This window comes from Hyla sarda, chromosome 1 (genome assembly GCF_029499605.1).
Source record: "Hyla sarda isolate aHylSar1 chromosome 1, aHylSar1.hap1, whole genome shotgun sequence".
Lineage (NCBI taxonomy): Eukaryota > Metazoa > Chordata > Amphibia > Anura > Hylidae > Hyla > Hyla sarda.
The window spans coordinates 604,342,311-604,358,922 of NC_079189.1; the positions used below are offsets into that span (position 1 = coordinate 604,342,311).

At 47.6% G+C, this 16,612-nt stretch overlaps 1 protein-coding gene across 4 annotated transcripts in view; it reads right to left on the reverse strand.

The window, feature by feature from the left end:
• LOC130296616 (zinc finger protein 436-like) overlaps nucleotides 1-16,612 on the reverse strand; it is a 91,160-nt gene that overhangs the window by 4,174 nt on the left and 70,374 nt on the right. For 3 of the 4 annotated variants that reach the window (XM_056548361.1, XM_056548351.1, XM_056548369.1), the window contains exons 3-6: nucleotides 16,419-16,598; nucleotides 7,342-7,468; nucleotides 7,191-7,258; nucleotides 5,683-6,370 (exon numbers count right to left, since the gene is read on the reverse strand). In XM_056548361.1, the coding sequence (XP_056404336.1) occupies nucleotides 5,683-6,370; nucleotides 7,191-7,258; nucleotides 7,342-7,468; nucleotides 16,419-16,598 (1,063 nt within the window). The remainder of the gene's footprint in view (nucleotides 1-5,682; nucleotides 6,371-7,190; nucleotides 7,259-7,341; nucleotides 7,469-16,418; nucleotides 16,599-16,612) is intronic. The other variant, XM_056548373.1, reaches the window with a different exon arrangement.

The following is a 16,612-nucleotide window of genomic DNA, read 5'->3' on the forward strand; positions in this document are numbered from 1 at the left end:
TGTTCTTGGGAAATGGGGTTGCAAATTTTGGGGGGCTTTCTTCCTATTTTCCCTTGTGAAAATGAAAAATTTAGGGTAACAGCAGCATTTTTGTGAAAATTTTTGTTTTTTAATTTTCCCATCCAACTTTAATGAAAATTCGTCAAACACTTCTGGGGTGTAAATGTTCACTATACCCTTTGTTACGTTCTGTGAGGAGTGTTGTTTCCAAAATGGGGTCACATGTGGGTATTTATTTTTTTGCGTTTATGTCAGAACCGCTGTAAAATCAGTCACCCCTGTGCAAATCACCAATTTAGGCTTCAAATGTACATGGTGCGCTCTCTGAGCCTTGTTGTGCTTCCGCAGAGCATTTTACGCCCACATATGGGGTATTTCCGTACTCAGGAGAAATTGCGTAAAAAATTTTGGGGGTCTTTTTTTGCTTTTATTTTTTTTTGGGAAAAAAAAGTGTAAAATGTTTTTAATGTTTACACTAACAGGCTGGTGTAGACCCCAACTTTCCCTTTCATAAGGGGTAAAAGGAGAAAAAGCCCCCTAAAATTTGTAGTGCCATTTCTACCGAGTACAGAAATACCCCATATGTGGCCCTAAACTGTCTCCCTGAAATACGACAGGGCTCCGAAGTGAGAGAGCGCAATGCGCATTTGAGGACTACATTAGGGATTGTATAGGGGTGGACATAGGGGTATTCTACGCCAGTGATTCCCAAACAGGGTGCCTCCAGCTGTTGCTAAACTCCCAGCATGCCTGGACAGTCAGTGGCTGTCCGGAAATGCTGGGAGTTGTTGTTTTGCAACAGCTGGATGCTCCGTTTTGGAAACACTGCCGTACAATACGTTTTTCATTTTTATTGGGGGGACAGTGTAAGGGGTGTATATGTAGTGTTTTACCCTTTATTATGTGTTAGTGTAGTGTAGTGTTTTTAGGGTACATTCCCACTGGCGTGTTACGGTGAGTTTCCCGCTAGGAGTTTGAGCTGCGGAGAAAAACTTGCCGCAGCCCAAACTTGAAGCAGAAAACTCACTGCAAACCCGCCCGTATGAATGTACCCTGTACATTCACATGGGGGGGGCAAACCTCCAGCTATTTCAAAACTACAACTCCCAGCATGCACTGACAGACCGTGCATGCTGGGAGTTGTACTTTTGCAACAGCTGGAGGCACACTGGTTGGAAAACCTTCAGTTAGGTTCTATTAACTAACTCAGTATTTTCCAACCAGTGTGCCTCCAGCTGTTGCAAAACTACAACTCCCAGCATGTACTGATCACCGAACGGCATTCTGGGAGATGTAGTTATGCAACAGCTGGAGGCACACAACTACAACTCCCAGCATGCTGAAACAGCTGTTTGCGGTATGGGCATGCTGGGATTGGCAGTTTTGCAACATCTGGAGGGCTACAGTTTAGAGACTACTGCATAGTGATCTCCAAACTGTGGCCCTCCAGATGTTGCAAAACTACAAATACCAGCATGCCCAGACAGCAAACAGCTGTCTGGGCATGCTGGGAGTTGTAGTTTTGCAACATCTGGAGGGCTACAGTTTAGAGACCACTGTATAGTGGTCTCAAACTGTAGACCTCCAGATGTTGCTAGGCAACTCACCGGCTTCCGTAGGATCCAGTGAGCCAACTGCACGACATTGCCGCCCGTCGATCAGCGTCGCCCGCAGCCTCCGGATGGGTAAATGGATCTTCTGCCACCAGTCCTCTTCGGTTTCGCCGTTCTGCCCCGCCTATTATGGGTGGGCAGAACGGGGAAACCGAAAGTTAACCCCCCCGCCCCCGATCTGTTATTGGTCGTCGGTCCTTGATGACCAATAGCAGGGATAGGAGGGGTGGCACCCCTGCCACCTCACTCCTATCCCTTCAGGGGGATTGTGGGTGTCTTGGACAAGCGCAATCCCCTTTATATTCCAGGTCACCATAGACCTGTAATGACCCGGAATCGGCGCAAATCGCCGGTGTGAATTTACCGGCGATTTGCGTAGATCGCCGACATGTGTGTGTGTGTGTGTGTGTGTGTGTGTGTGTGGGGGGGTCTGATGACCCCCCTGGGCATTTGCGCGGGTTGCCTGCTGATAGATATCAGCAGTCACCCCGGTCCGGTCCCTGCCTGGCGTATGGATACGTCCTTCAGTACCAGGAAGCCAGGGCGTATCCATACGCCCTAGGTCCTTAAGGGGTTAAAGCACCTTAATTACATTTACAGGGTTTAATCACACTAATGGTATGTCTACCGGTTGTAAGCAAACAGTGCAATAAAAAGCGTTTACATTTAACAGGCAATAGCCATCTAAAGCGCTTGTACGTCTATAATCTTTGTGTATTCAAACACACGTTATATTTACCTGGTTGTAAGCAAACAGCGCAATAAAAAGCATGTACTTTTAACACGCAACAGGCATTATCCTTCTAAAGGGTTTGTACATCTATATTCTTCATTTACTCAAACACACGTTATATTTACCTGGTTGAAAGATAACGTAGTTCAAAACGTTGTAAGTTAAAGTTGACTAGTAGGTGAGTGAAAAATCACCTCAAAAATATCAAAATAACCTCAAAAATATGTCTGGCAAAAGAATTGTTGGACAATGTGAGGGACAGAAGATCCTTTCTGTGGCAACTTTTCACTGGGCCATGAAAAACTTTTTAACCTCCTGCTGTCCACTGGCTACTAAACTTTCACCAGCATGCTTCCTCCTGCTGTACACTGGTTACTAGTAGGCCCTCCAGTCATCTCATTTAAAAAGTAAAAATAAAAAAACGGCAAATCTTGATCTATACGCTGGCTACTACAACTCTTACTAGACCGCCTCCTCGTGCTGTACCCTGGGTACTACTAGCTGTTGCCTCCTGTTGTACTCTGGATACTACCAATACCTCTAGTCCTCCATCACCCATGCTTCTGCTACTTTCAACCATGCCAACACATACACAACCCATGATCCAAAAAAAAAAAAGCCAAAAAAAGATAATTTTTTCAGCTTTTATACTAAAGCTAATTCCATTTTGGGACACCAATTCTGTTTTAACTCCCGAAAAGGAATAATTTTTTTAAATGAATGGAAAAATCCATGGTGTCTTCTTTACTTGCTAGACTCAAAACCTGTTGCTACTCCCAAAAAGGAATAATTTTTGGAAAGCTAGGAAAAAGCCAGTGTGTCTTCCGATACCTCCGTGCGCATTTTAACACAGACAGGCATCTGCTGACAATTAGGCATAATTTATGCAGCTTTAAAAATAGCCTTAAAGGAAAATTGTCACATGTTTTCTCCCGCACTATCCACAGGTACTGACGGATAGTGCGGAAGACGCTGATCCCTATGATCCCTACCTTGCCCGGATCCGCCTGGCCGTTCATCCACAATCGTAGTTTTATTATATGTGGAAATGTTGCCAGCGCCGCAACACACAGGAGTCCTTACCAGCATCTCTTGCACCCATCAGCATTTGAAGAGTGCTGTTATACGTTTGGACCTGAGGAAGGCACTATGTGCCGAAACGCGTTGTCCTTCTTGCAAATAAAAATCACTTGTCCTGGGCTGGCCTGAGTCTCTCCGTTTTGTTATTTCCTAAGCAGCGCCTCATAAGACCGTTTTTTGCCTCTTTTTGAGATATACGTGTCGTTAATACTGGCTCTTCCTGCTAAGAATCCAGTCCTGGTCTGAGTGCAGCAGCTTCCTAATACCTCTACCCATCAATCCTCCACAGAGATTTGCACCAACGGGTGAGTAATATCACCTAGGTGTGGTGGAGGGATTTACAGATCTTTTACCTGTTACAAAGGGAGCGCCCCCTGTCTCTCGTTTTTTGTCTTTGGTCTATTTGGTGATGCCAATTGCCCCATGTGGCATCAGAATAAATCCCTGGATCAACATTCTATCCCCATAAATCTATTCTCCATAACCTGTGATATCATATTTTTCCAGAAAAACATCCAGACCCCTTGAACTTATTTATTGAGTCAGACGTCACAACATCATGGGGAGAGAGTCCCACAGTCTCACTGCTCTTACAGTAAAGAATCTCTGTCTGTGATGATGGTAAAACCTTCTTTCCTCTAGATGTAGAAGATGCCCTGTTGTCATGGTTACCGGCCTAGATATAAAAAGATCACTAGAAAGATCTCTGTACTGTCCATTCATATATCTGTACATTGTGATCAGATCCCCCTAAGTGACAAAACTAAATAACCCCAAGTGATAACCTGTCTTGGTCCTGTAATCCCCCCTATACCATTATTATCTTTGTCATCCTCTTCTGCACCCTCTCCAGTTCAGCCATGTCCTTCTTATATACAGGGGCCCAGTACTGTATACAATACTCCATATGTGATCTGACTAGTGATTTATACAGAGGTAGCTATGTCCTTCTTATATACAGGAGCCCAGTACTGTATACAATACTCCATATGTGGTCTGACTAGTGATTTATACAGAGGTAGCTATGTCCTTCTTATATACAGGAGCCCAGTACTGTACACAATACTCCATATGTAGTCTGACTAATGATTTATACAGAGGTAACTATGTCCTTCTTATATACAGGGGCCCAGTACTGTACACAATACTCCATATGTGGTCTGACTAGTGATTTATACAGAGGTAGCTATGTCCTTCTTATATACAGGAGCCCAGTACTGTACACAATACTCCATATGTGGTCTGACTAGTGATTTATACAGAGGTAGCTATGTCCTTCTTATATACAGGAGCCCAGTACTGTATACACTACTCCATATGTGGTCTGACTAGTGATTTATACAGAGGTAACTATGTCCTTCTTATATACAGGAGCCCAGAACTGTACACAATACTCCATATGTGATCTGACTAGTGATTTATACAGAGGTAGCTATGTCCTTCTTATATACAGGAGCCCAGTACTGTATACACTACTCCATATGTGGTCTGACTAGTGATTTATACAGAGGTAACTATGTCCTTCTTATATACAGGAGCCCAGAACTGTACACAATACTCCATATGTGATCTGACTAGTGATTTATACAGAGGTAACTATGTCCTTCTTATATACAGGAGCCCAGTACTGTACACAATACTCCATATGTGATCTGACTAGTGATTTATACAGAGGTAGCTATGTCCTTCTTATATACAGGAGCCCAGTACTGTACACAATACTCCATATGTGGTCTGACTAGTGATTTATACAGAGGTAGCTATGTCCTTTTTATATACAGGGGCCCAGTACTGTACACAATACTCCATATGTGGTCTGACTAATGATTTATACAGAGGTAACTATGTCCTTCTTATATACAGGGGCCCAGTACTGTACACAATACTCCATATGTGATCTCTGTAATATTATGTTATCCTCCTCTGTGGTGATCACCTGACCCAGTTTAGTGTCATCTACAAATATAGAGATTCTCCTCTGTAATCCTCTACAAGGTCATTAATAAACATATTGAAAAGAAGTGACCCCAGTACTGACCCCTGTGCATATCAGGAACTGTCCACAGCAGCAGTGGTTTGCTCTGGTGTGGGGAGGGGGGTGTAAACTCGATTATCTGTGATCACAACAGGTCTCCAGAAGTCACAATCATTTATTGTCCCTGCACCTTAGGAACCACCAACCGGAGATAAAGAAGAAATATTCCAACCTCCCTAAATGTATATCATGTGTTATCATTTATAGTGGTTACTACTCACCTGAGCGGTGACCTGTAGGAATGACCTCGAAAAACTGCTCATCGCCGCTCACATCTGTCTCTTCTTCTTTTTTGTCTGTAGCATTAAAATAGATTAGATCTTTTCCTGTAGGAACGTCCTCCTTATACTGCTCATCACCGCTCACATCTGTCTTTTCTTCTTCTTCCTTTATGTCTGTAGCATTAATATAGATTAGATCTTTCCCTGTAGGAATGTCCTCCATATACTGCTCATCACCGCTCACATCTGTCTCTTCTTCTTCCTTTATGTCTGCAGCATTAACATAGATTAGATCTTTCCCTGTAGGAATGTCCTCCATACACTGCTCATCACTGCTCACATCTGTCTCTTCTTTTTCCCTTATGTCTGTAGCAGTATTATAGATCAGATCTTTTCCTGTAGGAATGTCCTCCTTATACTGCTCATCACGGCTCACATTTGTCTTTTCTTCTTCTTCCTTTATGTCTTCAGCATTAATATAGATTAGATCTTTCCCTGTAGGAATGACCTTCATATACTGCTCATCACCGCTCACATCTGTCTCTTCTTTTTCCCTTATGTCTGTAGCATTACTATAGTTTAGATCTTTCCCTGTAGGAATGTCCTCCTTATACTGCTCATCACCGCTCACATCTGTCTCTTCTTCTTTCTTTATGTTTGTAGCATTAATATTGTTCAGATATTCACCCTGATTCATAAGTTGTGCAATAAACATAGTTTAACATGAGCAAAAAAGATCAATAATTATCACAAGGACCAAAAATGACAGGAGGAGTTATCTGAGGAACATAACTACAAGTCTTCTAGCAGGTGGACACAGATATTAGATGATAATAACCTCAATCACATGGACCGATCAGTCATAGCATTATGGCCGGGTTGACACACAATATTTTTAGCCAAAACCAGGAGTGGTACAAGTCTTTGTATTACATTTTTCTCTGTGTCACTTTATCTCCTGGTTTTCGCTAAAAATACTGTGTGTAACCCCAGCCTACAACTACAGGTGACTAACACATACCATCTGGTGACAATAGCGTCTGTCAGGGGAGAGAAATATCAGGAAGCTATTAAACGTTTGGCCTAGTTCCACAGAACACGAGAAACCTGTGAAGCCCGTACATGAGAGAGACCTCTATAATACTCAGCAGGTGGTAATAATGTTATGAATGATCAGTGTATATCCCCCATGGCTAGACAGGCTTCAGGTTGTGTCAGTGGAGGAGATCAGCTCCTGCCAGACACCTCTGGGGTTTGTCTCGGGGGAAATAAAGGATCAGATGGGTATAAATCCAACCTGTTGGTTCCTTATTCCAACCAGCAGTCTCCATAGCCAGAAAACTGTGAGAAGATCCAGACAACATGTAATGTCTATGGTCGGCTTTATCCTGTCATCTCCACCTTTCTCATTCCACAAGTATAAAGCATATAATACTGTAGGATAAAACAAGACTGAACACAAGAGCTTCACAGCCCTTCTACAGATCATAGGGAATATCTCCATCTACCTGATCCTGATCCTGTGGAAGAAGAGGACGGGGACACCTCTCTGCTGCTGTTCTCTTACTGGATCTGACTGTAGGGAACACATACAGAGACTGAATTCATTCTTTACATACAAATAATGAGAGGACGTGTGTATATAGTCATGTCTATTACCTGCTGATGTGAGGGGCTGCTGATCCTCCATCATCACCTGATCCTTGTACTGATCCTTGTGTCCTTCTACATACTCCCACTCCTCCATGGAGAAATAGACCGCCACGTCCTGACACCTTATAGGAACCTGACACACAATGATACAGTCATCACCCCGACCCCTCCAGTGGTGTTACTGTATAATGTCCCAGCATTCCCAGCAGTGTCACCACTCCAGTCATCACCAGACCCCTCCATTACTGTATAATGTCCCAGCATTCCCAGCAGTGTCACCTCTCCAGTCATCACCAGACCCCTCCATTACTGTATAATGTCCCAGCATTCCCAGCAGTGTCACCTCTCCAGTCATCACCAGACCCCTCCATTACTGTATAATGTCCCAGCATTCCCAGCAGTGTCACCTCTCCAGTCATCACCAGACCCCTCCATTACTGTATAATGTCCCAGCAGTGTCACCTCTCCAGTCATCACCAGACCCCTCCATTACTGTATAATGTCCCAGCATTCCCAGCAGTGTCACCTCTCCAGTCATCACCAGACCCCTCCATTACTGTATAATGTCCCAGCATTCCCAGCAGTGTCACCTCTCCAATCATCACCAGACCCCTCCATTACTGTATAATGTCCCAGCAGTGTCACCTCTCCAGTCATCACCAGACCCCTCCATTACTGTATAATGTCCCAGCAGTGTCACCTCTCCAGTCATCACCAGACCCCTCCATTACTGTATAATGTCCCAGCAGTGTCACCTCTCCAGTCATCACCAGACCCCTCCATTACTGTATAATGTCCCAGCAGTGTCACCTCTCCAGTCATCACCAGACCCCTCCATTACTGTATAATGTCCCAGCATTCCCAGCAGTGTCACCTCTCCAGTCATCACCAGACCCCTCCATTACTGTATAATGTCCCAGCATTCCCAGCAGTGTCACCTCTCCAGTCATCACCAGACCCCTCCATTACTGTATAATGTCCCAGCAGTGTCACATCTCCAGTCATCACCAGACCCCTCCATTACTGTATAATGTCCCAGCAATGTCACCTCTCCAGTCATCACCAGACCCCTCCATTACTGTATAATATCCCAGCAGTGTCACCTCTCCAGTCATCACCAGACCCCTCCATTACTGTATAATGTCCCAGCAGTGTCACCTCTCCAGTCATCACCAGACCCCTCCATTACTGTATAATGTCCCAGCATTCCCAGCAGTGTCACCTCTCCAGTCATCACCAGACCCCTCCATTACTGTATAATGTCCCAGCAGTGTCACCTCTCCAGTCATCACCAGACCCCTCCATTACTGTATAATGTCCCAGCATTCCCAGCAGGGTCACCTCTCCAGTCATCACCAGACCCCTCCATTACTGTATAATGTCCCAGCATTCCCAGCAGTGTCACCTCTCCAGTCATCACCAGACCCCTCCATTACTGTATAATGTCCCAGAATTCCCAGCAGTGTCACCTCTCCAGTCATCACCAGACCCCTCCATTACTGTATAATGTCCCAGCATTCCCAGCAGGGTCACCTCTCCAGTCATCACCAGACCCTCCATTACTGTATAATGTCCCAGCAGTGTCACCTCTCCAGTCATCACCAGACCCCTCCATTACTGTATAATGTCCCAGCAGTGTCACCTCTCCAGTCATCACCAGACCCCTCCATTACTGTATAATGTCCCAGCATTCCCAGCAGTGTCACCTCTCCAGTCATCACCAGACCCCTCCATTACTGTATAATGTCCCAGCATTCCCAGCAGTGTCACCTCTCCAGTCATCACCAGACCCCTCTATTACTGTATAATGTCCCAGCAGTGTCACCTCTCCAGTCATCACCAGACCCCTCCATTACTGTATAATGTCCCAGCATTCCCAGCAGTGTCACCTCTCCAGTCATCACCAGACCCCTCCATTACTGTATAATGTCCCAGCAGTGTCACCTCTCCAGTCATCACCAGACCCCTCCATTACTGTATAATGTCCCAGCAGTGTCACCTCTCCAGTCATCACCAGACCCCTCCATTACTGTATAATGTCCCAGCATTCCCAGCAGGGTCACCTCTCCAGTCATCACCAGACCCCTCCATTACTGTATAATGTCCCAGCATTCCCAGCAGTGTCACCTCTCCAGTAATCACCAGACCCCTCCATTACTGTATAATGTCCCAGCATTCCCAGCAGTGTCACCTCTCCAGTCATCACCAGACCCCTCCATTACTGTATAATGTCCCAGCATTCCCAGCAGTGTCACCTCTCCAGTCATCACCAGACCCCTCCATTACTGTATAATTTCCCAGCATTCCCAGCAGTGTCACCTCTCCAGTCATCACCAGACCCCTCCATTACTGTATAATGTCCCAGCATTCCCAGCAGTGTCACCTCTCCAGTCATCACCAGACCCTTCCATTACTGTATAATGTCCCAGCATTCCCAGCAGTGTCACCTCTCCAGTCATCACCAGACCCCTTCATTACTATATAATGTCCCAGCATTCCCAGCAGTGTCACCTCTCCAGTCATCACAGACCCCTCCATTACTGTATAATGTCCCAGCATTCCCAGCAGTGTCACCTCTCCAGTCATCACCAGACCCCTCCATTACTGTATAATGTCCCAGCAGTGTCACCTCTCCAGTCATCACCAGACCCCTCCATTACTGTATAATGTCCCAGCAGTGTCACCTCTCCAGTCATCACCAGACCCCTCCATTACTGTATAATGTCCCAGCATTCCTAGCAGTGTCACCTCTCCAGTCATCACCAGACCCCTCCATTACTGTATAATGTCCCAGCAGTGTCACCTCTGGAGTCATCACCAGACCCCTCCATTACTGTATAATGTCCCAGCATTCCCAGCAGTGTCACCTCTCCAGTCATCACCAGACCCCTCCATTACTGTATAATGTCCCAGCATTCCCAGCAGTGTCACCTCTCCAGTCATCACCAGACCCTCCATTACTGTATAATGTCCCAGCATTCCCAGCAGGGTCACCTCTCCAGTCATCACCAGACCCTCCATTACTGTATAATGTCCCAGCAGTGTCACCTCTGGAGTCATCACCAGACCCCTCCATTACTGTATAATGTCCCAGCATTCCCAGCAGTGTCACCTCTCCAGTCATCACCAGACCCCTCCATTACTGTATAATGTCCCAGCAGTGTCACCTCTCCAGTCATCACCAGACCCCTCCATTACTGTATAATGTCCCAGCATTCCCAGCAGTGTCACCTCTCCAGTCATCACCAGACCCCTCCATTACTGTATAATGTCCCAGCATTCCCAGCAGTGTCACCTCTCCAGTCATCACCAGACCTCTCCATTACTGTATAATGTCCCAGCAGTGTCACCTCTCCAGTCATCACCAGACCCCTCCATTACTGTATAATGTCCCAGCAGTGTCACCTCTCCAGTCATCACCAGACCCCTCCATTACTGTATAATGTCCCAGCATTCCCAGCAGTGTCACCTCTCCAGTCATCACCAGACCCCTCCATTACTGTATAATGTCCCAGCATTCCCAGCAGTGTCACCTCTCCAGTCATCACCAGACCCCTCCATTACTGTATAATGTCCCAGCAGTGTCACCTCTACAGTCATCACCAGACCCCTCCATTACTGTATAATGTCCCAGCAGTGTCACCTCTCCAGTCATCACCAGACCCCTCCATTACTGTATAATGTCCCAGCATTCCCAGCAGTGTCACCTCTCCAGTCATCACCAGACCCCTCCATTACTGTATAATGTCCCAGCATTCCCAGCAGTGTCACCTCTCCAGTCATCACCAGACCCCTCCATTACTGTATAATGTCCCAGCATTCCCAGCAGTGTCACCTCTCCAGTCATCACCAGACCCCTCCATTACTGTATAATGTCCCAGCAGGGTCACCTCTCCAGTCATCACCAGACCCCTCCATTACTGTATAATGTCCCAGCAGTGTCACCTCTCCAGTCATCACCAGACCCCTCCATTACTGTATAATGTCCCAGCAGTGTCACCTCTCCAGTCATCACCAGACCCCTCCATTACTGTATAATGTCCCAGCAGTGTCACCTCTCCAGTCATCACCAGACCCCTCCATTACTGTATAATGTCCCAGCATTCCCAGCAGGGTCACCTCTCCAGTCATCACCAGACCCCTCCATTACTGTATAATGTCCCAGCAGTGTCACCTCTCCAGTCATCACCAGACCCCTCCATTACTGTATAATGTCCCAGCATTCCCAGCAGTGTCACCTCTCCAGTCATCACCAGACCCCTCCATTACTGTATAATGTCCCAGCATTCCCAGCAGTGTCACCTCTCCAGTCATCACCAGACCCCTCCATTACTGTATAATGTCCCAGCATGGTCACCTCTCCAGTCATCACCAGACCCCTCCATTACTGTATAATGTCCCAGCATTCCCAGCAGTGTCACCTCTCCAGTCATCACCAGACCCCTCCATTACTGTATAATGTCCCAGCATGGTCACCTCTCCAGTCATCACCAGACCCCTCCATTACTGTATAATGTCCCAGCATTCCCAGCAGTGTCACCTCTCCAGTCATCACCAGACCCTTCCATTACTGTATAATGTCCCAGCATTCCCAGCAGTGTCACCTCTCCAGTCATCACCAGACCCCTTCATTACTGTATAATGTCCCAGCATTCCCAGCAGTGTCACCTCTCCAGTCATCACAGACCCCTCCATTACTGTATAATGTCCCAGCATTCCCAGCAGTGTCACCTCTCCAGTCATCACCAGACCCCTCCATTACTGTATAATGTCCCAGCAGTGTCACCTCTCCAGTCATCACCAGACCCCTCCATTACTGTATAATGTCCCAGCAGTGTCACCTCTCCAGTCATCACCAGACCCCTCCATTACTGTATAATGTCCCAGCATTCCTAGCAGTGTCACCTCTCCAGTCATCACCAGACCCCTCCATTACTGTATAATGTCCCAGCAGTGTCACCTCTGGAGTCATCACCAGACCCCTCCATTACTGTATAATGTCCCAGCATTCCCAGCAGTGTCACCTCTCCAGTCATCACCAGACCCCTCCATTACTGTATAATGTCCCAGCATTCCCAGCAGTGTCACCTCTCCAGTCATCACCAGACCCTCCATTACTGTATAATGTCCCAGCATTCCCAGCAGTGTCACCTCTCCAGTCATCACCAGACCCCTCCATTACTGTATAATGTCCCAGCATTCCCAGCAGTGTCACCTCTCCAGTCATCACCAGACCCCTCCATTGCTGTATAATGTCCCAGCAGTGTCACCTCTCCAGTCATCACCAGACCCCTCCATTACTGTATAATGTCCCAGCATTCCCAGCAGTGTCACCTCTCCAGTCATCACCAGACCCCTCCATTACTGTATAATGTCCCAGCATTCCCAGCAGTGTCACCTCTCCAGTCATCACCAGACCCCTCCATTACTGTATAATGTCCCAGCATTCCCAGCAGTGTCACCTCTCCAGTCATCACCAGACCCCTCCATTACTGTATAATGTCCCAGCATTCCCAGCAGTGTCACCTCTCCAGTCATCACCAGACCCCTACATTACTGTATAATGTCCCAGCATGGTCACCTCTCCAGTCATCACCAGACCCCTCCATTACTGTATAATGTCCCAGCATTCCCAGCAGTGTCACCTCTCCAGTCATCACCAGACCCCTCCATTACTGTATAATGTCCCAGCATGGTCACCTCTCCAGTCATCACCAGACCCCTCCATTACTGTATAATGTCCCAGCATTCCCAGCAGTGTCACCTCTCCAGTCATCACCAGACCCTTCCATTACTGTATAATGTCCCAGCATTCCCAGCAGTGTCACCTCTCCAGTCATCACCAGACCCCTTCATTACTGTATAATGTCCCAGCATTCCCAGCAGTGTCACCTCTCCAGTCATCACAGACCCCTCCATTACTGTATAATGTCCCAGCATTCCCAGCAGTGTCACCTCTCCAGTCATCACCAGACCCCTCCATTACTGTATAATGTCCCAGCAGTGTCACCTCTCCAGTCATCACCAGACCCCTCCATTACTGTATAATGTCCCAGCAGTGTCACCTCTCCAGTCATCACCAGACCCCTCCATTACTGTATAATGTCCCAGCATTCCTAGCAGTGTCACCTCTCCAGTCATCACCAGACCCCTCCATTACTGTATAATGTCCCAGCAGTGTCACCTCTGGAGTCATCACCAGACCCCTCCATTACTGTATAATGTCCCAGCATTCCCAGCAGTGTCACCTCTCCAGTCATCACCAGACCCCTCCATTACTGTATAATGTCCCAGCATTCCCAGCAGTGTCACCTCTCCAGTCATCACCAGACCCTCCATTACTGTATAATGTCCCAGCATTCCCAGCAGTGTCACCTCTCCAGTCATCACCAGACCCCTCCATTACTGTATAATGTCCCAGCATTCCCAGCAGTGTCACCTCTCCAGTCATCACCAGACCCCTCCATTACTGTATAATGTCCCAGCAGTGTCACCTCTCCAGTCATCACCAGACCCCTCCATTACTGTATAATGTCCCAGCATTCCCAGCAGTGTCACCTCTCCAGTCATCACCAGACCCCTCCATTACTGTATAATGTCCCAGCATTCCCAGCAGTGTCACCTCTCCAGTCATCACCAGACCCCTCCATTACTGTATAATGTCCCAGCATTCCCAGCAGTGTCACCTCTCCAGTCATCACCAGACCCCTCCATTACTGTATAATGTCCCAGCAGGGTCACCTCTCCAGTCATCACCAGACCCCTCCATTACTGTATAATGTCCCAGCAGTGTCACCTCTCCAGTCATCACCAGACCCCTCCATTACTGTATAATGTCCCAGCAGTGTCACCTCTCCAGTCATCACCAGACCCCTCCATTACTGTATAATGTCCCAGCAGTGTCACCTCTCCAGTCATCACCAGACCCCTCCATTACTGTATAATGTCCCAGCATTCCCAGCAGGGTCACCTCTCCAGTCATCACCAGACCCCTCCATTACTGTATAATGTCCCAGCAGTGTCACCTCTCCAGTCATCACCAGACCCCTCCATTACTGTATAATGTCCCAGCATTCCCAGCAGGGTCACCTCTCCAGTCATCACCAGACCCCTCCATTACTGTATAATGTCCCAGCAGTGTCACCTCTCCAGTCATCACCAGACCCCTCCATTACTGTATAATGTCCCAGCATTCCCAGCAGTGTCACCTCTCCAGTCATCACCAGACCCCTCCATTACTGTATAATGTCCCAGCATTCCCAGCAGTGTCACCTCTCCAGTCATCACCAGACCCCTCCATTACTGTATAATGTCCCAGCATGGTCACCTCTCCAGTCATCACCAGACCCCTCCATTACTGTATAATGTCCCAGCATTCCCAGCAGTGTCACCTCTCCAGTCATCACCAGACCCCTCCATTACTGTATAATGTCCCAGCATTCCCAGCAGTGTCACCTCTCCAGTCATCACCAGACCCCTCCATTACTGTATAATGTCCCAGCATTCCCAGCAGGGTCACCTCTCCAGTCATCACCAGACCCTTCCATTACTGTATAATGTCCCAGCATTCCCAGCAGTGTCACCTCTCCAGTCATCACCAGACCCCTCCATTACTGTATAATGTCCCAGCAGTGTCACCTCTCCAGTCATCACCAGACCCCTCCATTACTGTATAATGTCCCAGCAGTGTCACCTCTCCAGTCATCACCAGACCCCTCCATTACTGTATAATGTCCCAGCATTCCTAGCAGTGTCACCTCTCCAGTCATCACCAGACCCCTCCATTACTGTATAATGTCCCAGCAGTGTCACCTCTGGAGTCATCACCAGACCCCTCCATTACTGTATAATGTCCCAGCATTCCCAGCAGTGTCACCTCTCCAGTCATCACCAGACCCCTCCATTACTGTATAATGTCCCAGCATTCCCAGCAGTGTCACCTCTCCAGTCATCACCAGACCCTCCATTACTGTATAATGTCCCAGCATTCCCAGCAGTGTCACCTCTCCAGTCATCACCAGACCCCTCCATTACTGTATAATGTCCCAGCAGTGTCACCTCTCCAGTCATCACCAGACCCCTCCATTACTGTATAATGTCCCAGCATTCCCAGCAGTGTCACCTCTCCAGTCATCACCAGACCCCTCCATTACTGTATAATGTCCCAGCATTCCCAGCAGTGTCACCTCTCCAGTCATCACCAGACCCCTCCATTACTGTATAATGTCCCAGCATTCCCAGCAGTGTCACCTCTCCAGTCATCACCAGACCCCTCCATTACTGTATAATGTCCCAGCAGGGTCACCTCTCCAGTCATCACCAGACCCCTCCATTACTGTATAATGTCCCAGCAGTGTCACCTCTCCAGTCATCACCAGACCCCTCCATTACTGTATAATGTCCCAGCAGTGTCACCTCTCCAGTCATCACCAGACCCCTCCATTACTGTATAATGTCCCAGCAGTGTCACCTCTCCAGTCATCACCAGACCCCTCCATTACTGTATAATGTCCCAGCATTCCCAGCAGGGTCACCTCTCCAGTCATCACCAGACCCCTCCATTACTGTATAATGTCCCAGCAGTGTCACCTCTCCAGTCATCACCAGACCCCTCCATTACTGTATAATGTCCCAGCATTCCCAGCAGTGTCACCTCTCCAGTCATCACCAGACCCCTCCATTACTGTATAATGTCCCAGCATTCCCAGCAGTGTCACCTCTCCAGTCATCACCAGACCCCTCCATTACTGTATAATGTCCCAGCATGGTCACCTCTCCAGTCATCACCAGACCCCTCCATTACTGTATAATGTCCCAGCATTCCCAGCAGTGTCACCTCTCCAGTCATCACCAGACCCCTCCATTACTGTATAATGTCCCAGCATTCCCAGCAGTGTCACCTCTCCAGTCATCACCAGACCCCTCCATTACTGTATAATGTCCCAGCATTCCCAGCAGGGTCACCTCTCCAGTCATCACCAGACCCCTCCATTACTGTATAATGTCCCAGCAGTGTCACCTCTCCAGTCATCACCAGACCCCTCCATTACTCTATAATGTCCCAGCATTCCCAGCAGTGTCACCTCTCCAGTCAGCAGCTCCATCATCTTGTTGATCAGTTCTAGTATCTTCTGTTCATCCATTTCCTCATGTATCAGGGAGTGAGGTGGGGGCCCCGGGATTGGGCTCAGGGTTCTTCCCCATCCTTCACACACAGGGGCCCGACAGCGCCCACTAGAGGACTTATTCACTACTGTGTAATCCTGTGTATGGAGAG